General features: G+C 51.1%; 1 protein-coding gene across 3 annotated transcripts in view; it reads right to left on the bottom strand.

Annotated features, from left to right (window-relative positions):
* The window catches only part of LOC146822665 (uncharacterized), a 550,662-nt gene that overhangs the window by 275,526 nt on the left and 252,479 nt on the right, over positions 1 to 22,657 (bottom strand). For all 3 annotated transcript variants that reach the window (XM_085606858.1, XM_085606859.1, XM_085606857.1), the window contains one exon: positions 6,513 to 6,558. In XM_085606858.1, the coding sequence (XP_085462984.1) occupies positions 6,513 to 6,558 (46 nt within the window). The remainder of the gene's footprint in view (positions 1 to 6,512; positions 6,559 to 22,657) is intronic.

The following is a 22,657-nucleotide window of genomic DNA, read 5'->3' as shown; positions in this document are numbered from 1 at the left end:
TTCTTTGGGATTAAGAAATATAGGGAGTAGACCCCTAGATTTCGTTGATTGTCGGGTACCTGCTCTATGGCGTGTTTCTGGAGGAGCGAGAGTACCTCTTGTTTGAGCAGTGTGGAATGCTCTTGGGACATTGGACGGTGCCTTGGTGGGATATTGGGTGGGGTAGATGTTAGCTCGAGGCAGTACCCTGACCGAATGATTTGGGTCACCCATTTGTCCGATGTTATGGACTCCCATACGTGGATAAAATCTTGTAGTCTGCCCCCGACCGGAGTGGAATGGTCTGGGGGGAGCGAAGGGGAGTCATTGTGCGGGTGGGGTGGCAGAACGGGTATTGTTGGTTTTGCCCCTGCCCTTATTGTTGTTGCCTCTGTAACCACCTCTTTGGTTGCCCTTTGAAAAGGTATTTTGAGGAGGGGATTTGTAGGAGGTAGAGGCATTATCGGTGGAGGAGCCTCTACCTGTGCCACGAAAGGACGAGCGTCGAAAGGAACGCTTAGAGGCTTGGGTCTGGAGCGCTCCCATAGACTTCGCTGTGTCTGTATCTTTCTTCATTTTTTCGAGCGCTTCGTCTACCTTTGGGCCAAAGAGTGTTTGCTGGTCAAAGGTGTGATTAAGTATTGATGTCTGGACCTCAGGCTTGAACCCTGATATCCTGAGCCAGGCATGGCGTCGAAGCAGGACACTGGTGTTTATGGCTCTAGAAGCAGTGTCTGCTGCATCGAGGGCACACTTAATGGAGGTGTTTGTGATTAGTTTGCCCTCCTGTATCAGGTCATGAGCTTGGCGTTTGTATTTCTCTGGAAGGTGCTGCATAAGAGCCTCTAATTCATCATAGTGTGCTCTATCATATCGCGCAAGCAGTGCTTGTGTATTTGCAATGCGCCACATGTTTGCAGCCTGGTAGGCGGTGCGTTTACCAGACGCGTCCAGAAGTTTAGATTCCTTGTCTGGTGGTGGGGCATCTCCTGAAGATTGGGAGTTAGCCCTCTTTCTAGCTGTGGAGACAACTAGGGAATCTAGAGGAGCAGGGCCCTTGATGTATGCAGGGTCTGTGGGTGCCGCCTTGTACTTCTTCTCTATTCTAGGGTTTAGTACTCTGGCTCTGACAGGGTCTTTGAATACCTCTGTAGCGTGCTTGGTGACACCCTTAAGCATGGGTAAAATAGCAGTGGAACGATCTTGTAAATCAAATGTATCCAGTAGGAAGTCTTCTTCCACTGGTTCCGTGTGCATGTCCACCCCATGGTAGTGTGCTGCTCTCTGCACTAAATGGTGAAACCCTAAAGAGTCCTCTGGAGGAGACGGCCTTGATGGGTATAGGTCGTCTTGAGGTACATTGGGTACATCAGGGTTATTATAATCCTCCCATGGATCTGGGGTCCCTGGTGGAGTGGGATCCATTGGGGCGTCCCCTGGGTCATTGTCCGGGTCCCCGTCATCCGGGTATGGGGATGGGGCCGGATCGTAGTGAGGTAAAGGTGGAGGGGGTGGTGGTGGGAGGGGGGGTGGCAGTGGGGAGGGTACTCTAAGGGGAGAAGTAGCTGAGTCCCTCTTTTTGGGTGGAGGAGGAGGAGCCGGAGCCTCAAGGCGACGCTTCTTAGTAATCACAGTCAAAAGGCCAGTCTTTGGATCTCTGGACAAAGTCTTTTGTAAAGGGTCTGGTGTAAACAGAGCCAATGGCGCCGAGTCGTCTGTCGGCACCGGCGATTTCGGAACCGGAGGTTTCGATGTTCTGTGTACGCCCTGCTTTTTGGAGGTCTCCGTGTGTTTCGGCGTCGAATGCTGTTTCGGCGCCGGAGCGTCGGTGCCGACCGATTTCTGTTTGTGTTTGGTCGGCGCCGAGTGTCCAGGCTTCGGCACCGGTGGTTTCGGAGTCGAGCTGGATTTTGCAGGCTTCGGTGCCGAGTGGTGTTTATCGGCACCGGGCGTCGGCTGGCTCGATCCCGAGCTGCCGTGAGACTGAGTGCTTCGACACCGGGCCCGAAGGTGGGGTGATCGAGGCTTTGGTTTTGGTTTTGCCCAGGCCGGCAGGCGAGGGAGTAACCGGAGTCTCTTTGGTTTTCGGTGCGGGGCTGGGAGGGGGCATTGTACTCACGGCCCGCTGTCCTGGTGTTACGTCCTCCAGGTCGGAGTCGTCGGCCTCGGAAGCGCTGACGATGTCTTCTCCCAGTTCGGTGTGTGTCTGCCCCGAAGCTTCGGCGTCGTCTCCGAAGATGTCCGGTGGAACTGTCGAGGATGAGTGCGCCATGGTGCGTCGAGCCTTTCGATCTCGGATCGTTTTCTTCGATCGAAAAGACTTGCAGGCGGGGCAGTCTCGAGCCTCGTGTTCCGGAGAGAGGCAAAGGTTACACACCTGATGGAGGTCGGTGTGGGGAAATTTAGACCCACATTTTGGGCACTTTTTAAACGGAGTCCTTTCCATCGGCCGGGACCGGAGTCGCGGAGGGCCCGAAGGCCGGTGTCGATGTACGGGATGGAAAAAGTGCCGCTTCGAGAGATGAAGATGATGAAGGAACTCGAAGAATCGAGGATTTTCCGTCGAGGCTGGAACCGTAGAAGTTCGAAGCCGGAGTACGAAGGATCACATCCGAGCCCGATGGCGGAAAAAAACAATCTGAGGATGGAGCCGAAGCCCATGCGCAGTACGGACCGAAGGAGGAGTCACCAAACTCGTGACTTCCAAAGACGGTCCAAGAAGAAAAACAAACTGCAAACATCCGGGCCCAACACCAGATGGCGACCTATGCTAAGTGTACAACTCTGCAGCTCATATGCCTCGAACAATCTTTTCCATTTGGCTGTGTAACACCTCCTTGTTGTAGGTTTCCTTGCTTCACTGAGAACTGCCATTGTGCTCTCTGGTAACTTGAGGTGAGCGAATTCTAAGTCCTCAGGAGCCATGCTACCAGGCACAAGCTCTCTGGTTCTGGGTGTAGCACCTTTCAGTTTTGTATTAAAATGTCCTTTCTTTTTGGAAGCTTGTGCATTGCTCCCTGAGTTATTTCCATTATCTGGGAGAACCAAGTCTGTCTGGCCCACTGGGGTGCTAGGAGTATTAATGTCATGTGGCTGAACTTGCATTTGTCGATTACCCTGTGTAGTAGCGATATTGGGGGGGGGGGGGGGGGAGGGGGGGGGGGGGGAAGCATAAGCAAATATCCCTGACCAGTCTATCCATAGCACATTCCCTAGGGACTGTTTGCACGGTAGCCTGGATGCGAAGTGTTGGCATTTTGCACTGTGGGGTGTTGCAAATAAGTCGATTTGCAGGGTTCCCCATTTGTGGAATATTTTTTGGATCTCGGGCTGATTTAATTCCCACTCGTGGGATGCTGAAGTTTGCCTGCTTAGCCTGTCTGCTTCTACATTGTCCTTCCCTGGCAGATGTATTGCTAGTAAGTCTATCTTCATCGGGATCGCCCATCTCCATAGTTGTTGGCTAGGGTTGAGAGACCTAAAGACTGTGTCCCTCCTTGTTTATGGAAAACATGGTTGTTGTATTGTCTGTTTGTATTCGCACCCTCTTTCCGTATAGCTCCTTCTGAAAGGCTTTTAAAGCTAGGAACACGGTCTTTAACTCCAGGAAGTTGATGTGTTTTCCCGCATCCTGTGGCGTCCACAATCCCCTTACTTTTAGGCTGTCCATGTGCGCTCCCCATCCTTACTGGGATGCATCTGTTGTGATACTCACTGATGGAGCTGGTTGTGTGAAAAGTCTCCCCTGTGTTATGTTCCTTGTGTTCCACCATGCTATTTATTGATGAACTGTTTGTGTGACAACCACTAGACCCTCAACTCCCTGTTGCCTGTGACCATTGTTCTTGCAGTCATTCCTGGAATGGTCTCATGTGCAGTCGAATGTTTGGGACTAGATGAATGCACGAAGCCATCATTCCTAGCAGTTTCCCCACTGCTCTCACTGTCAGAGCTTGCCCCTTGTGGTATGGATGCGTCTCCTTCAGTATTGCTAATGTTCTTTGTGCTTGGGAATACTTTTCCTAGTCTCGTGTGGATTTCTGCACTTAAGAGAATTTTTACTTGCTCTGGTGACAATTTGTCCCAGTGTACTGAGAAACCGAGTTGGACCAATGTTTGAATGACTTGCTGTATGTGTTTGTATAAGCTTGCTCTTACTAGCCAGTCGTCTAGGTATGGATATACATGAATTTCATGCCTTCTTAAGTGGGCAGCTACTGCTGCTAGGCATTTTGTGAAGACTCTTGGTGCTGATTTCAGTCCAAATGCTAGCACCCTGAATTGGTAGTGTGTTCTGTTGATCACAAACCTTAATAGACCCTTGTGTTTTCTGTTCATGGGGCTATGCAAGTATGCGTCCTTTAGGTCTATAGTTGCCATGTAGTCTCCTGCTTATATCTGAGGTATGACCTCTTGTAAGGTCGTCATCTTGAATTTGAGTCTTTATCAATTTGTTTAGGAACCTTAGATCTAGTAATTGTCTTCAGGTTCCATCTAACTTTGGAATGAGGAAGTAAGCGGAGTAAACGCCCTTTCTGTTTTCCTTGAGTGGTACTTTTTCTATGGCCTTTTTGTTCAGTTCTTGTATGCGCATTCTTCGAATGACGTCAAAGTCTTGTCTATTCCTCTTCGCTGTGTCCCGGTTCCCAGACTCGAAGACCGGTACGTCGAAGAAGTTCCTCTCCTGTTGATTTAGTTTATGTTCACCGATTCTTCTCTCCAATCTTCTGGAGCACCTCCCGTATCGATCCAGACCCAATGGCAGAAAAAAAGAATCTGAAGATGGCAACCAAAGGTGGAAGCTTCCAGAGGAAACACGTCGACGTCACAGAGGGACACCAAATGGTGGTATGTCAACACCCACCAACTACAAAAGAAAGGAAAAAAATAAACAAACTACTACAATTCCGGACCCAACCTCTAGATGGCTGAATAATGCACGGCATAGTGAATCCAGAAAAGATTCACGCTGCAAAACTATAATGCAATTATACAGGGAAGTACGCAACTTACAGTTCCAGTCTTCGGGACCAAAGATTAGCAAAGGTTAGGTGAGCACCAAACATACACCACCAGTGGAAATGGGGCTGCCAGGTGCAAATTCAGCGTCAGGCACCCAATGCTCTTCAGTGGAGAACTTGTTTTAGACCAACAGGCTGGAGGCATCGCAACAGAGGCTGCAGGAAGGAGACTAACACCAGCAGTGGTAAGTAGAGATGTGGGGGGTCAAAGGGGCGCAGTCGGTTCAGCTCACCAAGGTTCAGGGGCTTTGGGTGCAGGGGGGGCCTTCAGGTGTCGGAGTCTGGGGAAGGGGAAGCCTCTGGATTCAGGCTGCAGGTGTCGTGGAGTCCAGGGGGGACAGGGTGTCCGCAAAAACATGTCTGGTGTTGGCAAGCTCATTACAGCCAGTCAGTGACCACATCAGGTTTGGTAGGTTTTCAGGGGGCACCTATAAGGTGCCCTCTGGGTAAATGGTTGAATAAATGCCACACTGGCATCAGTGTGGGTTTATTGGAAGGAGTAGTTTGGTACCAAACACTCCGGGGTTCAGAAAAGCCATCATGGTACTGGAGAACTAGAGTTGTCCAGTTTCCAACCCATGTACTCCCTATGGTCTCCCTGGCACTTACAATATCTGAGAATGGGCTTAGATATAGTGCACCCTGACTTAGGGCTGGAAGGCCTGCTAGAGGGGTAATTTGCCTATACCTTAGGCAGTACAAGTTGGCATGGCACACAGGAAGTGTATCATGTTGACTGTTTTGCTTACACCAGGCCATGCATGCTGCAGTGGCAGTCTGCATGGCTTGGGTGAGGGGTTCCTAGGGCACCCTCTTCAGTTCCAATGCCCCATATACCCAGGTACTATTTACTAGAGACTTGGGGGCAATTGTGGAACAGTTTTAGGGAAAGAACATAGGTACTGGGAGCCTGGACAGCAGGGAGCCAGTACTCTACAGTCAAAGTTGCATCAAAAGCAAGGAAAAGGTGGGGGATACTTCAAAGGACCCCATTTTGTTACAAACATAAAGAGCCAGCTTCCTACACAGTTATATTTGGAAACATACATCTATTAGATTGAAAAGCAACTTCAATACACTAAAATAAGCTAATGGCAATACTAAAACAGGTTGCCGCTAAATAAGCTGAAAGGTAACCATTTATAAAATTCCACATGTTCACCAGAAATACTAATGTAGACATCCCAACTATACACTGAGTCGAATCCACCAATTCGAGAGGAAGGTGTAGCAAATATAAGTAACATGAAATGTGCAGCCATGTTTAATAAAGATGATACAATATGCCTGAGATTTAACATGCTGTGCAGGCTGGGGGGATTATTTACAAAGAGCAGCACATGAAGCGTAGAGAGGGAAAGGAAATTATCAAAACATTTATAACCCCCACAAATAAATGGCACATTTAACAATCATCACAATAGGAACTTGTAGGAAGTTTCTGAACTGAAATAGATGTCAAACATTTTTTCTATTGAAGCTAAACACCCCACTAAATCCCTGTTTACTCACGCGTTTCTTTGAATGGGGATTTCATCTGGTGTAATCTCCAATAAAGCTAAAGAAAACAGAAAAACATTCATGCAAAAGCATTATTTTTAGACATAAGGCATGGCTATTTGTTTTGTTTACCATGTACATCAAAGTATCTTATCTGGATTCAAAAAGCCTGAACCTGTGCCAGATTTTCATGCTAACCATCCACTATCTTAAATCCTTATATTAAATACTGTTGTATATATATTTCTTAAAGCATTTACCCGATGGTTGTGGGTCTCTGACCATCAGATGTAACTGTACCAATATTCTTTTCAAACGTAGGGCCCTAACCCTCAGAAAAATATCACTCATTTGTACAAGTGTTATCTGAAAAGATAAAACCTGTAAGAAAGCGGCTCTGTATATACTGTTCCCAAATAGGTACAGTGTGCACAGAGTCCACAGTCCCCAGAGGTTTGGCAGAGGCTAAAGTTAGATAAAACCTTACTCTCTAAAGTGGTAGCTTGGTCGAGCAGTAAGGCAGTATCAGAGGACAGTGTAAAACATTTGTTGTACACACTCAGTCAGCAAATGGTCTCACACACTCAATAACTGAACTCTAGGCCAATAGTTTATTTAAAAAATATATGCTTGTTTTATTTTTAGAACCACAAGTGGAATAAAAATATACTTTCTCAGAATGAGAGGTTGAATATAAATACTTTTGCAATAAGAATTGATTTTTGTAAATAGTCACAGCTGGTTGCAATAAACAATTCTATTTCCTAAACATAACAATGCATTGAGCTCAATGGTAAATTCAGGTTATTTGTAATAGATTACTTTTTAGATTACTTTTGTAATTCCAGGACTGGATCCTAGATTCGGTCCTGGGTCAATATTCAGAATCAAGTGCTGAAAGTCGACTTAATTACTGTAATGATTTTTAAACAATATTTAGCTATTTCAACAGTTGACACTTAGAAAATATTTCAAAGAAAACATTCAATGATTCTCTATGGCAAGAAATTCAAATTGCAGGTAGAGTACTTTATCGTTACTTTTGTAATCCAGTACTGGGTACCTGGACTCAGTACTGGGGTCTTTATCAAAAATAGGTAAGTAATTACGTTTGCAGAAATTGGACGATTTTAGAAGAATATTTAAAGATTGCAGAAATCGACATTTAGAATAAATTTCACAGAAAAGCAGTCAATGGTTTCCTATTGGAGAAAATTGGGTTACTGGCAAGTACAGATGTGAGTATTCTTCCGAGCCAGTGCTGGGCACCAAGATCCAGCACTGTGAGCTCACCCGAGAATAGGTGAGTTTGTCGCTCGGCTGATTTTTAGTGAATATTTTAAGATTTGAAAAGTCCAAACTTAAACGAAATTTCAAGAAAAAGCCAGTCAATGTTACCCTATGTAGAAAACAGAGTTGGCGGTTTTCAGGTAAGTTCTCGACTGGCAAAGTTGAGGTCCTGGGCATAGACTCAGGGGTCCCCCAAGATCAGATAGGCACAGTTCACCCTCAGCGGCTCTAGGGCAGCCGGGTGCAGAGAGAGTTAGGCCCAATGTTAGCCTATGAGGAATAGGGGGGCCTGGTTTGGTGGCTGCTGACTAGCAGGCCACGCCGCTGTGGGAGCTGGGCTCCTGGTCACTCACTCAGGGCAAGGGGGAAGTAGGCTAGTGTAGTGGTTGCACTGCCAGGGCCACTCGGGCGGCTGGGTGCAGGGTGCTTGTGAGCTGTCGGGCGCTCAATGGTTTTCAATGGGAATATTCCGGTTGGGAAAAAGGCTGCAAGCTCTGGGATGAGGATGCTTCAGGTGCCACCACCACTTTGAGAGGTAAGTTGGGTAGTTGGAGGTTAGGTAGGTACCCCGGGATTGGGGACAGGGGGCCGCAGGGCGCCACGTGCAGGGGTGCCTTTTGGTGTCGGGAAATCTTACCCTCTGTTGATCGCGGTTGGGGGGGCACCTTGTTCTGAGGCTGCAGGCTTCTTCAGGAGTGTCGAGGGGGGTCCTTGGGTGCCGGACTCGGGGTCACAGTCGCCGTGGGGTCGGTCTCGTGGTCTTTGTCCACTCCGGCACTGGCCAGGCTTGGCTGGTGCAGAGTGTGCTGGGTTCGCGGTTCCGGGCTGCTGCCAGGGGTTAGAAATAGGTTCCGAGTAGAGCCTCTACTCATGGGAGTCCCAGGGGCTTAGAGCCAAAAGGTAGCCAGGTCCTCCGGGGTTGGTGAGTTTGCTGGCCACGAGAGATGCCGCGCTGGAGCAGGAGCAGGTTCGAGGGTCGACAGGCCGGTAGGGCTGGGGCCAAAGCAGTTGTCTTCCTCTCTTTTTAGCAGCTGCAGGGCAGGTCTTTGTTCTTGCTCTTTTTGTAGTTTTTGAATCTGGAATCTGGGGAAGGAAGGTTCAGGGTGCCCCTAAATTGAATATGCTACTTACCAGTATGCATCTGTTCTTGGCATGTAGGGCTGCTGACATTCATATCTGTGCATAGATCGCCGCCTAGTGTTGGGTCCGGATGTTTGCACGTTGTTGTCCTGGAAGAGTCTTCGAAGTATCCTTGGATAGGTGACTCCTCCCCTGGACTACAGTGCGCATGGGCATCCTCTCCATCCTCAGATTGTTTTTCGCCATTGTGGCAGTGATGGAGTAGATACAGAAAGTGATGACCATGCTTGCAATAATTCTGAGAGCTGCAGCTGCGACAGGCGCCGGGGAGGAGGGAGGGCGATATGAATGTCAGCAGCCCTACATGCCAAGAACAGATGCATACTGGTAAGTAGCATATTCAGTTCGAGGCATGTGGGCTGCTGAATTCATATCTGTGCATAGAATATATAGCAGTGCCCTCTTATTAGCGGCGGCTACCAGTGCCAGCTGCAGCGGTCTGAAAAAGAGTTTTGAGAACAGCCTGTCCTACAGCTGCCTGCTGTTTTGACTGCACATCTACGCAATAGTGTTTTGTAAATGTGTGTGTAGTGGACCATGTGGCTGCTCTGCATATATCATGCAGGGGAATATTTCCTAGGAAGGCCATGGAAGCCCCCAACTTGCGTGTTGAGTGGGCTCGTGGTGGAATAGTTAATGTGCGTTTTGCCTTTTGATAACAGATTTGAATACACTTAACTATCCATCTGGCTATCCCTGCTTTGGAGATGGCGTTACCTTTGTGGTGTGGGGCAAAGGCAACGAATAGTTGTTTTTGTCTTCCTGAAGGGTTTAGTCCTGTCGATGTAGTACATGAGGGCCCTCCGTACATCTAGTGTATGTAATGCCCTCTCTGCAACAGTTTGTGGGTTTTGGAAGAAAACGGGCAGTTCAATAGTCTGGTTCATGTGGAACTGCGATATTACCTTGGGCATGAATTTGGGGTTGGTACGTAGTACGACCCTGTTGGCGTGAACCTGAATAAATGGCTCTTGAACGGTTAGTGCCTGGAGTTCACTAACTCTTCTTAGGGAAGTGATCGCTACCAGGAAGGCTACTTTCCAGGTAAGGAATTGAATCTCGCATGAGTGTAGAGGTTCAAAGGGTGGACCCATCAGGCGTGTGAGGACCAAGTTGAGGTTCCACATTGGAGCCGGTGGGTGACTAGGTGGAATGACTCGTTTGAGTCCTTCCAAGAATGCTTTGATGGCAGGCACTCTGAAGAGAGAGAGGTGCTGCCTGGTTTGCAGATAGGCTGATATTGCGGTCAAATGGACACGTATAGAGGTGTACGCCAGATTGCATCGGTATAGGTGTAAGAGGTAACATATGATGTTGTGGATGGATGCGTCCAGCGGGTTAATGTCATTATTACCGCAATAAATGACGAACCGTTTCCATTTGGCTGCATAGCAAGCTCTTGTAGTGGGTCTCCTGGCCTCCTTGATGATGTCCATACAGTCAGGTGGCAGATTGAGATAGCCAAACTCTAGGACTTCAGGAGCCAGATCGCCAGGTTCAGCTGTTGCGGATCTGGGTGCTGAACCTCTCCATGGTTCTGCGTCAAATGCGCGGGTTTGATCCGCAGTCTTTGATGCGGTACCACGGAAAGTTCGAGGAAGGTGGTGTACCACGGCTGGCGTGCCCACGTGGGAGCAACTAGGACGAGTGTCAGGGAGTGTTGTCGGAGTTTGCGAGCCACCAGCGGTATCAACGGTGCTGGGGGAAAAGCGTACGCAAATTTGCCGGACCAGTTCATCCATATCGCATTGCCCTGCGACTGCGGGTGTGGGAATCTGGCGGCGAAGCTTTGGCATTTTGCGTTTTCGCTTGTCGCGAATAGGTCTATTTCTGGGTGACCCCACTGCTGGAAGTACGGTTGGAGTACCGATGGGTGTAACTCCCACTCGTGCATCTGGTGGCTGTGTCTGCTGAGCAGATCCGCCATCTGGTTGTCCTTGCCGGGGAGGTGTTCCGCCATGAGGAACATGTTCCTCTGAATGGCCCACTTCCACATGCTCTGAGCCAGATGAGACAACTGTGGAGAGTGTGTCCCTCCCTGCTTCTGTATGTAGTACATTGCGGTCATGTTGTCCGTCCGGATTAACACGACCTTGTTGCACAGATGTACTTTGAAAGCCTTCATGGCCAGGAAGATTGCCATCAGTTCCAGAAGGTTGATGTGCATCTTCTGTTGTGTCGTCCATAGTCCCTGCACTGTGTAGTGGAGTACATGAGCTCCCCATCCCTGGAGAGACGCGTCCGCTGTCAGTACTATTTGTGGAACAGGCTCTTGGAACGGTCGGCCCTTGCAAAGGTTTTGTGGATTCCACCAATGCAGAGAGTTGTATGCCCGACCGCTCACCAACACTAGGTCTTTCAACTGTCCTTGAGCCTGATTCCACTGACGTGCTAGGCACTCCTGAAGTGGGCGCATATGTAATCTCGCGTGCGGGACTATGAAGATGCAGGAGGCCATCATGCCTATCAACTGCATAAACACTCGCGCTGGAAGCGAGTGGTTGGGTCTGAACTTGGAGATCAGCGTTTGTATGCCGTTGATCCTCACTAAATTTGGCTGAGCTGTGGCCGCCAGAGTGTCTATAGTCGCACCTAGGTACTGTTGTACGTGTGCGGGCTGGAGATGAGACTTTGGGTAATTTAGTGAGAATCCCAGACTGTGAAGAAGGTGAATGGTACGGGACACGTGGCTTGCACATTGCTGGGCTGATCTCGCTTGAACGAGCCAGTCGTCTAGGTAGGGGTAGACGTGTATGTGCTGTCTCCGTAAATGTGCCGCCACCGTAGCTAGGCACTTTGTGAAAACCCTGGGCGCTGTTGTCACGCCGAAGGGAAGGACTTTGAACTGATAGTGCTGCCCCTGAACAGTGAACCTGAGGTATTTTTTGTGTGAGGGGTGGATGGGTATGTGAAAATACGCATCCTTGAGGTCCAGTGATGCTAGGAAGTCTCCCTGCTGGAGAAGCGGAAGGACTTGCTGTAGAGTGAGCATGTGAAAGTGCTCCGAAAGAATGTACTGGTTCAGGGGTCTCAGGTCTAATATAGGCCTGAGCGACCCGTCCTTTTTTGGAATTAAGAAGTAGAGGGAGTAAACCCCCGTGCCCCGCTCGTGGACGGGTACGACCTCGATAGCGCCTTTTAGAAGCATACTTTCTACCTCTTGCTGTAAGAGCGTCAAGTGCTCTGAGGACATAGGACGGTTTCTTGGTGGTATTGTGGGTGGAGTGGAAGTTAACTCCAGACAGTAACCGTATTTTATAATATCTGTGACCCACCTGTCCGTGGTGATGGAGTTCCACGTGGACAGGAACCGTTGTAGCCTTCCCCCGACAGGTGTTATGTGGTCGGGAGGAAGGGAGAGGGCGTCACTGCTTGTTCTTGGGGGAGGACCTGGTGTTGCCGTAGCCACGTCCTCTGCCCTTGGTACTGGAGCCACGATAGCCACCTCGGGTGTTCTCATCGTAGGTGGTCTGCGTATTACCCTTGTTATATGTTTGTTGTGACCCCTGTCCTCTGCCTGCTCCCTTGTTTCCGGGGCGACGAAAGGAGCCGCTCCGAGAGGACTGAGTTTGTAGGGCGCCCATGGACTTTGCAGTGTCCGTGTCCTTTTTTATCTTCTCGAGGGTGGCGTCAACCTCAGGCCCGAACAAAAAGTCGGGGTTGACGGGCTGATTAAGTATATTGTTTTGTACCTCAGGCTTGAATCCTGAGATACGTAGCCAGGCGTGACGTCGTAGGATGACGCTAGTGTTGATGGCCCTGGCAGCCGTGTCAGCAGCGTCCAGTGCACATTTGATGGCAGCATTTGTGAGTAGCTGTCCCTCTCTGATAAGGATTTCTGCACCTTCTTTGTAGGGGTCAGGGAGGTGTTGAAGGAGTTGCTCCATTGTGTCATAGTGCGCCCTATCGTAGCGAGCGAGGAGCGCTTGAGTGTTAGCTATGCGCCATATGCTTGCAGCTTGTGCGGCAACTCGCTTGCCGGAGGTCTCCAGCACCTTGGACTCCTTGTCCGGGGGAGGAGCGTCACCCGTTGTCTGCGAGTGTGCCCTCTTGCGGGCATTCGCCACAACGATGGAGTCGAGTGGTAATTGTCCTCTGATGTAAGTAGGATCCCCAGGTGCTGATCTGTATTTCTTATCGATCCTGGGGTTTATCACTCGTGCCCTGGTGGGTTCCCTGAAAATGTCAGTGGCTGGCTTAAGGACCCCCTTCAACATTGGCAGAGTCTTTACATGTCTTTCTGAGGATGCAAAGGTGTCCATTAGAAAGTCATCTTCGATGATATCAGAGTGAAGCTGTACATCATGGTTGTTCGCCGCCCGTTCAATCAGAGCGTTGAACGCCGCAGTATCCTCTGTGGGTGACGTTTTTGCCCCATATAGTTGTGGGTCCTGTGCATCAAGAGGTGCACTGGGGTCTGCAGGGTCGCCCCAAGTTTGGTCAGGGTCCTGCTGGTCATCAGGGTCCGTGTCCACATGGTAGGGGACTTGTTCACCCATGTAGTCCTCCAATGCATCCGTGTCGGAGCGTGTGGGGGAGGCCCGGTGTGGATCCTGGTAGGGTGAATGAAAGGGTTCATACAGGAGAGGTTCTGTGTCCACAGGCAGCTTCCTCTTTAGCGGGATCCTGAAAGGTTCCAATGGCGGTTCCGAAGTTATCCTTCGGTCGTGGAGAATCATCCTGCCAGTGTCGGCGTCGATGACGCGTGACGGAGACGGCTCGACAGGCGTAACCGCAGTTTTTGGTGGCCTGTGTCCTGAGTTGAAACGCCTTCGGGATTGTGGATGGAGGCAAGCCGAAGGTAATGCTGGTCGGCACCGACGAAACCGCTGGATCGATCGAACCCGACTGGTCCTGGAGGGCAGCCTTGGTTTTGCAGCCTGGCATTGCGCCAGGCCGTACTCGGGGCGCCTTAGAGGTCGTGGCCCCCGCCAGGGTCGTCGAGGCGGCTGCAGATATCTTCTGCGCCCGTGGTGCATCGAGCCGAGGTGCGGAGATCACCGTCGACGTCTTCGACACGTGAGGTTTCGGTGTCGTCGAGGGAGTGCTGCGAGGCGTAGCAGGCGGGACGGCCCTCGGTGTCGGTGGCGTCGACGCCGGTAACCGAGCAGGTCTTTCGGCGCCGATGGCCTTCTTCCGTTTGTCGACTCCCATGTCGCCCGTCTCGAGTTCGGCACCGAAGTCCCCCTTGGTGCGGTCGGTGCCGAAGGTGTTGAAGGCCTCGATCCGACTAGCGCCACTTTCAGTTTCGGTTTCGTAGGAACCTGAGCAGCTTTCGGTTTCGGTTTCGTGGAAGGGAAACCAGCTGGTTTAAGCGGTAATGGCTGCCGCTGAACGTCCGAGGCCGGGCCCGAGGGCGGGGCCGAAGGACTGCGTGATAGGTCTCGGGTAAGGCCCGAAGGCGATCCCTCGACCGGAGCCATAGTCTGTGGCACTGGTGAATTCTCGGTTTGAACAGGTAGGCCTTGTTCATCATCGGAGCTACTCTCTTCGGCCCCTAAGGCCTCCTCGTCGTCTCCTACCTCGGTGTCGTCTTCACCTCTGTGGAAGAGTGACTCGTCGGCCTCGTCCGATCCGGGTTCTTGGTCGGAAACGGGACTGGAGGGTAAGACTTCTACTTCTTCGACGTCGTCCGCGTCGTCGAAGATGTCAGCTGGGGCCGGTGCCGCGTGCTGCGCTTCGAGCCTCGCCGCTCGACGATTCCGCAGAGTCTTCTTTGAACGGAACCGGGCACAGGCCATACATGTCGACTCGTCGTGGTCCGGCGAAAGGCATTTGTTGCACACCGGATGGACGTCGATGTGTGGGTACTTCGCATTACATACCGGACACCTTTTGAACGGCGTCCTCGATTCCATCGTCGAAGTAGTTGATGGACAGGTAAATGCGAACAAAGTCGGTGCTGAAAGTTAGTAAACTAACAGAGTATCGAAAACCGATCGATAAACAGTACCGACGCGAACTAAAGGCCTTGTGGCCTCGACAAAATTTTTTCCTAACTTGAGCTAAGATAGCACATCCGAACCCAATGGCGGAAAAAAACAATCTGAGGATGGAGAGGATGCCCATGCGCACTGTAGTCCAGGGGAGGAGTCACCTATCCAAGGATACTTCGAAGACTCTTCCAGGACAACAACGTGCAAACATCCGGACCCAACACTAGGCGGCGATCTATGCACAGATATGAATTCAGCAGCCCACATGCCTCGAACACTAGATTTAGGGGCGTTACAGGTAGGTGAAGGCCAGGGACCAATGGGTCTTTGTCCTGGGGTGGGTACACCCCCTATCCTGCCTCTCTCCTGTGGGAGGGGGGCAGTAGCCTAATCCTGATAGGGTAGGGCCTCCCATCTTCAAGATGGCGAGAGCCCGGAGATGTGCTTCACCTCCCCTCCCCCACCTGAGGGGTGGGGTGGGCAGGCTGGCACATCCCCAGTCCTTGTATGGGGTTTCCGGCCAAGCTTCCCGTCAGAGTGGGGGGTTGCAGTGGCCTGGGGAAACTCTCAGAGGCGGCATGCCTTTGAAGCTTCCCTTTGCTCATCCTGGGGGGAGGAGATTTATCACCTCACCCAGGATGTGCATCGTTGCAGGCCCGGGACAGCAGGGGCTCTCCCACCAAGGGGTCCAGCAACGTGTCTGCTGTGTGGCAGCCTCAGAGCAGACGTGGATTGTCGGTTGGTTGTAAGGGGGCATCTCTAAGATGCCCTCTGGGGTGCTTGGTACATTAAATCCCACACTGGCATCAGTGTGGGTTTAATGTGCTGAGAAGTTTGATACCAAACTTCCCAGTCTTCAGTGTTGCCATTATGGTGCTGTGGAGCTCGTGTTTGACGAGCTCTCAGCACCATGTACTCTTAAATGGCAGCACTGCACTTACAGTGCCCAGGAATGGACCTGGGTACTGTAGGGGCACAGGGCTCCTGCTCCTGTGCCCACACCATGGGCATAAGGCACCCAGCCAGAGGGGTGGCTGATATATGCCTTGGCAGTGTAGGTGATGGGCATGGCACACAGATGTGTGCCATATCGACTCTGTTTAGTCCTGCACCCAGACTGTAAAGGCAGTGTGTGTGTGTGTGTGTGTGTAAGGGTACAGGGCCTCCAAGGGTGGCACAATGAGTGCTGCAGCCCTTAGAGGCCTTCCCTGGTCACAAGGCCCTGGGTACCATTTACCAGGGGCTGACATGTGGCCAGGGTTTGCCAATTTGGAGTTTGTGTGTTTCAAGGAAGGAACATAGGCCCGGGGCACCTGATTGGCAGGAGTCCAGGGTACACTCAGTCAAAGTACATTCAGCAATTTAGCAAAAAGTGGGGGCATACCATGCAAGAAAGATGGCACTTTCTCACACAGGCCCAGGAGAGCAGGGGCTCTCCTACCCAGGGGTCCAGCAACATGTCTGCTGGGTGGCAGCCTAGGCAGCTTCAGAGCAGACGTGGATTGAAGGTTAGGTTTAAGGGGGCACCTCTAAGATGCCCTCTGGGGTGCTGGGTACATTAAATCCCACACTGGCATCAGTGTGGGTTTAATGTGCTGAGAAGTTTGATACCAAACTTCTCAGTTTTTAGTGTTGCCATTATGGTGCTGTGGAGCTCGTGTTTGACGAGCTCTCAGCACCATGTACTCTTAAATGGCAGCACTGCACACAGTGCCCAGGAATGGACCTGGGTACTGTAGGGGGACAGGGCTCCTGCTCCTGTGCCCACACTATTGGCATAAGGCACCCAGCTAGAGGGGTGACTGATGAACGCCATGGCAGTGTAGGTGATGGGCATGGCACACATCCCTGTGTGCCATGTCGCCTTTGCTTTTGCAGGCTGAGTGTTGGGGTGCAAGACAAAAACAGTGTGCGTGTGTAAGGGTACAGGGCCTCTAAGGGTGGCACAAGGAGTGCTGCAGCCCTAAGAGCCCTTCCCTGGTCACAAGGCCCTGGGTACCTAGGGTACCATTTACCAGGGGCTGACATGTGGCCAGGGTTTGCCAATTTGGGTTTGGTTTGTTTAAGAAAGGGACATAGGCCCTGGGCACCTGATTGGCAGGAGTCCAGGGTACACTCAGTCAAAGTACATTCAGCAATTCAGCAAAAAGTGGGGGCATGCAAGAAAGATGGCACTTTCTCACAAGAGTAAGGTTATATCTAACTTTAGCCTCTGCCAAACCGCAACCCCAAACTAAAAGAGGAGAACAGCTAGTTCCCAAACTGTTCTAGCCTTTTGGATTCCTGGTCCGGGGGAGTGGACGGGAAGGAGGTCCGGGAGGTAGAGGCCTGGATAACCAGGCTCTCTGGCGTGGGGTGTTGGGACAGAAAACTGGGGTCGCCCGGTGCACGGCGGTGGCGCCGGGCCACGTTCCGGTCCCCAGGAGGAACTGTGGAGGGCTTGGACCAGGTGCCCTTCAGAACGTCAATGAGCGCTTCATTCAACTACAGCAGAGGCTCCAAGGAGCTTGCTGACGGTTGAAGCACTTCTGTGAGGAGGTTCGTCCTCAGGGCCACAGCAGGCAGTTCGAGCCCAAGGGCTTCGGCCGCCGTGTGCAGCACCACAGAAAATGCAGCACCTTCCTCCAAAGCCACGGTCGGAGGAGAGATGAAGCCAGTGTCAGGAGAGGTGTCAAGACCACTGGCATCCCCCAGCTCATCTGCCCAGTCCCGAGAATACTGGCCCTGCCGGGCCAGAGGGTCCTCAGACCCCTCTCAGTCTTCAGTCATCAGATTCCTGGTATACAGGTGCAATGATCGGAGCCGGGCGGAAAATGAAATTGCCACCCATCGGCATCTGGTGCGGTGCCGGCCGGCACCGCTCCGACGCCGGGCCTGGACTAAACTGGGGAACGGCGTCGTCCGGGGATGGCGCCAGGGGTGGCATAGGAGTCGGCACCGGCGGAGGGGTCGTGAGGTCGACCGGCGCCGACTGGGGACCAGGCCTGGATCCCTCGGGGACCTGCGGCGCTGGGGCCGCAGCCGCCAGCTCGCTAGGACTCCCAGTAGAGCCTGCGAGGCCCAAAGGCACGCCGGCAGGCGTTGACGGCAGAGCCAGGTTTCTCATGGCCATGAGGAAAGCACTGACCTCCGCCGGAGTCACGTCAGTCCCAGGGACCGGAGGGTATGGGGACGGACGGGACCCATGCGGCTTCAGAGCCGCGTGGGTGGTGCCACCTAAACCCTCACCCGAGTCAGAAGAGCGATGTCGCTTCTTCGACTTCTTGCTGTGCTCCAACTTACCCGATTTTGAAGAGTTCGACTCAGACGAGCAGTGGGGGCTGCGGCACCGCGAACGGTCCCTCAACCTCCTCCTCGACCGGGACCTGGAGAAGCGTGGAGCAGACTGCCGGTACTCGAGGAGCTTGCGGGACCGCTCCTGTCTAGCTTTCGAAGTCAAGGCCCGGCAGTCGATGCACGCCTCGGGGTCGTGGTCAGCTCCAAGGCAATAGAGGCACTGGCGGTGCTGGTCCGTGACCGACAGTCTGTGACAGGAGTCACAGGCCTTAAAACCAGGCATCCCTACCGGCACCAGAGTCGATGTCGATAAGAATAGAACCAAAAGAGTTTGAAAAAGTTTAGTCAAAAAATGACTAAGAGGGTATGCTCTTCATGGATCGGCGCTTACTGGCGTGGAAAAAAGAAGAACTAATGTCAGCGCGCGAGGGCAGCGTCTAAGTACTCCGACGACGTCATCACGACGCCAACGACGGACGCAGAGCTGCAGAAGACGCCTAGCGACGCGCAAGGGTATTGCTGATGAAAATCTTTCCAGATCCAGCCTTACGCCTGGGGATATTCTAAGTTGAGGAATCTTACTAACGTGTTTCTTTCAGATACCTTTTAAGCGGGTATTTTGGGATGCCCACTTACAGGGCATTGCCATAGTCCAATCTACAAGTGACTAGGGCTTGAGCTACAGATTTGAGAGTATGGATCTTAAAAGGGAGAATGTTTTCCAGAGTATTTTCAGAATTCTTAGCAGATATACATTGTCTTTTTTTATTTGGGTCGCTACGCTGTCTAGTAAGTGAACAACATCTTAGAGACTTTCACCAAGCTGACTTTGGAATGTATTCTGCCCATGGCTTGCTACTGGATTTGTAACTCACGTTTTCTGGCTTTCGATTCGCTGGCTTTATTTGCTTTAGGCTGTGCAGATCGAGTTCGTACCTCCCCTTGCTACAGCGGTTTTTACACTATTCTTCCACAAACATTTGCTGGGCATTCAAGGACCGAGGTCAAATGTCAAGCGGTGTTTTCATGGGAGCCTGCTGTTTACTTTACTTTCGCCCAACTTCAAAGTGAGAGCGCTTATAGGAAAGAGGCATGCAGAGAACTTTCTCCATGGAGCCTCCTTGGGCCCTTTTTTGTAAATTTTATCCTGTCTTCGCTTAAGTCAGCCAGTCCTCCCAGGGGTTCTGGAGGTCGCGGACTGCAGGACAAGACTACTTTTGGTGCAGACGGGCTGGTAGCGCGGGGGCCAAGTCAGTTGTTCTCTGCAGTCTCCTCTGCTGGGTGTCCTCTTTCATAGGTTAAAGGAATCTGCTTTCTTGGTTCAGGGCTGCCCCCAAAATACTGTATTTAGGGGGCGTTTAAGGGTCTCGGGGTCAGCAGCCAATGGGTTACTGTCCTTAGGGTGACTAAACTCTTTGTGTGCTCACCCCAAGGGGGGTGGGGTGGGCACATTCCCTAATCCGGATTGGAGAGTGCCAGCCATCTGCAAAATGTAGGGCACTGAAGAGTCGGCTTCACCTTGTGGGCCCTGCTAATTTTTCCCGCCTGTCTTCCAGCCGAAAAGGAGGAGAGACAGGAAGGGGCCTGCTCCTGATCGCAGGATAGGCTGGGGGCCACATTACAAAGGCAGTAAGGCCTTTGAAGCTCCCCTGCCACAGTTGGCTCTTCCTGGCCTGGGGGAGGTGTGACCACCTTCGCCCAGGAAAGGATTGGTTTCTGGGCTCAGGGAGCAAAAGCTCCCACCCCAGGGGTCCAGAAACATGTCTCGTGATGGCAGGCTGGTGTGTACCAGTCAGGGAGCCTACCAGAGGCTGGTCGTTTTTCAGGGGGCATCTCTAAGATGCCCTCTGAGTGCATTTTTCATTAAATCCCACACTGGCATCAACGTGGGTTTAATGTGCTGAGAAGTTTGATACCAAATGTCCCCGTTTTCAGTAAAGCCATTATGGTGCTGTGGAGTTCGTAATTACAATCTCCCAGCACCATATACTCTTAATGGCATTACTGCACTTACAATGTCTAAGAATTGGTTTAGACACTGTAGGGGTACAGGGCTCATGTACCTGTACCCTCACCACTAGAGGGGTGGCTGCCCTATGCCAGGGCAGTGGGTTGTAGGCATAACACACAGGGATGTGTGTCATGCAGACTTCACTTTGTCTGGCACCAAAACACAGCCTGCACAGTGTGTGTAACGGTACAGGCCTCTAAGGGTGGCACAGTAAGTGCTGCAGCCCTTAGAGGTCTTCCCTGTCCACAGTGCCCTTGGTACCGATGGCACCTTTGACAAGGGACCGACATGTGGCCATAGAGGTGCCAATTGGGGGCAAAAGGTACAGTTTTGGGGAAAAACACAGGCCCTGGGAACCTGATTGGCAGGGACCCAGTGTGTGATACCGTGGCTCTGTATATACTGTTTCCAAATAGGTACAGTGTGTACAGAGTCCACAGTCCCCAGAGGTTTGGCAGAGGTTAACGTTAGATATAACCTTACTCTCTAAAGTGGTAGCTTGGTAGACAGTAAGGCAGTATCAGAGGACAGAGTAAAGCATTTGTTGTACACACTCAGTCAACAAATGGTCTCACACACTCAATAACTGAACTCTATCTAGGCCAATGGTTTATATAAAAAATATATATATATTTTTTAGAGCCAACAATAGGTATCAAAATATACTTTCTCAGAATGAGAGGCTTTAGTTAAATACTTTTGTAATATGCAATTGACTTTTGTAGGTAATAGTTACAGGTTGTTGCAATAGGCAACACAATTTCAAACACAATAATACATTGAGCTCAATGTGAGTTAAGTTATTTGCAATAGATTACTTTCAAGATTACTTTTCTAACTCCAGGACTGGATCCTAGATTCAGTCTGGGACAGTTCTTGGAAACAAGTGAGTAAATTCGTCTTAGTTACTGTTGTGATTTTTAGGCAATATTTTGCTATTTTAAAAGTTGACACTTAGGAGAAATTTCATAGAAACAGTCAATTATTACATATGGGAGAAAATTCAAGTTACAGGTAAAGTATGTTCCTGTTACTTTTGTAATCCAGGGCTGGGCTCCTAGGCTCAATGCTGGGACCTCTATCTAAAATAGGCAAGTAATTACATTTTCACAGTTGGTATGAATTTTAAAGAATATTTGTAGTTTGCAAGAATCGACACTTAGAAGAAATTTCACAGAAAAAGTCAATGATTTCCCATGGAAGAAAATTGGGTTAGTGGTAGGTATGGTTGCAAGTACTTTTCAGGGTCAGCACTGGGCACCAAGATCCAGCACTGGGATCTCTCCTGATAGCAGGTGAGTCCATTTTCGTTACTCGGTTGATTTTAGGTGAATATTTTAAGTTTTAGAAACTCCACAATTTCAGAAGAAACCAGTCAATGTTACCCCATGGAAGAAATTTGGGTTATCAGCTTTGGGGTAAGTACTCGACTGGCAGAGTTAAGGTTCTGGGCACAGACTCAGGGGTCTCCCAGGGTCAGGTTGGTACAGTTGTTACACCCTCAGCGGCACTGGGGCGGCCGGGTGCAGAGAGTGTTAGGCCCAATGTTATCCTATGGGAGGCCTTGGTTGGTGGCTGCTGACTAGCAGGTCAAGCGGCTGTGGGAGCTGGGCTCATGGTCACTTGCTCAGGGCAAATGGGAAAGTAGGTAGGAGTAGAGCTTACACTGCCAGGGCCACTCGGGCGGCTGTGTGCAGGGTGCTTTTGAGCAATCGGGCGCTCAATGGATTTTAATGGGAAAGCACCAGGACGAACAAATGCTGCAAGCTCTGGGACGAAGATTCTTCAGGTGCCACCACCACTTGAGGCAAATTGGGTAGTTGGAGGATAGGTAGGTACCCAGGAGTCGGGCACAGGGGCCACAGGGCGCCAGGGGCAGGGGTGCCTTTTGATGTCGGGAAATCTTACCCTCTGTTGATTGCGGTTGGGGGGGTCCGTGGTTCTGAGGCTGCAGGCGTTGTCAGGAGCGTCGAGGGGAGTCCTTGGGTGCCTGATTCAGGGTCACAGTCGCCGGGGGGCCGTCCTCGGGGTCTTTGTCTACTCCGGCACAGGCCAGGCTTGGCGGGTGCAGAGTTTGCGGTTCCGGGCTGATGCCAAGGGTTGGAAACTTGCTTTGAGCAGAACCACTGCTCATGGGAGTCCCACATGCTCAGAGTCACAAGGTAGCCAGGTCCTCCGGGGTTTGTGAGGTTGCTGGCCATAAGAGGTGCCGGAATTTAGCAGGAGCAGGTTCGAGGGTCGACAGGCCGGTAGGGCTGTGGCCAAAGCAGTTGGTGTCTTCCTCTTAGCAGCTGCAGGGCAGGTCTTCTTTCTTCTTGCTTTTCTTTGCTTTTTCAGAATCTGGAATCTCGAGAAGGAAGGTTCAGGGTGCCCCTAAATACTCGATTTAGGGGTGTTACAGGTAGGTCAAGGGCAGGGACCAATGAGTCCCTGTCCTGGGGTGGGACCACCCCCTATCCGGCCATTCTCCTGTGGGAGGGGGGCAGTAGCCTAGTCCTGATTGA

The sequence above is a fragment of the Triturus cristatus genome, chromosome 5_2, assembly GCF_964204655.1.
Source record: "Triturus cristatus chromosome 5_2, aTriCri1.1, whole genome shotgun sequence".
Lineage (NCBI taxonomy): Eukaryota > Metazoa > Chordata > Amphibia > Caudata > Salamandridae > Triturus > Triturus cristatus.
Note: the sequence above shows the minus strand (reverse complement) of the source record. Positions and strands in the feature narration are given on the sequence as shown.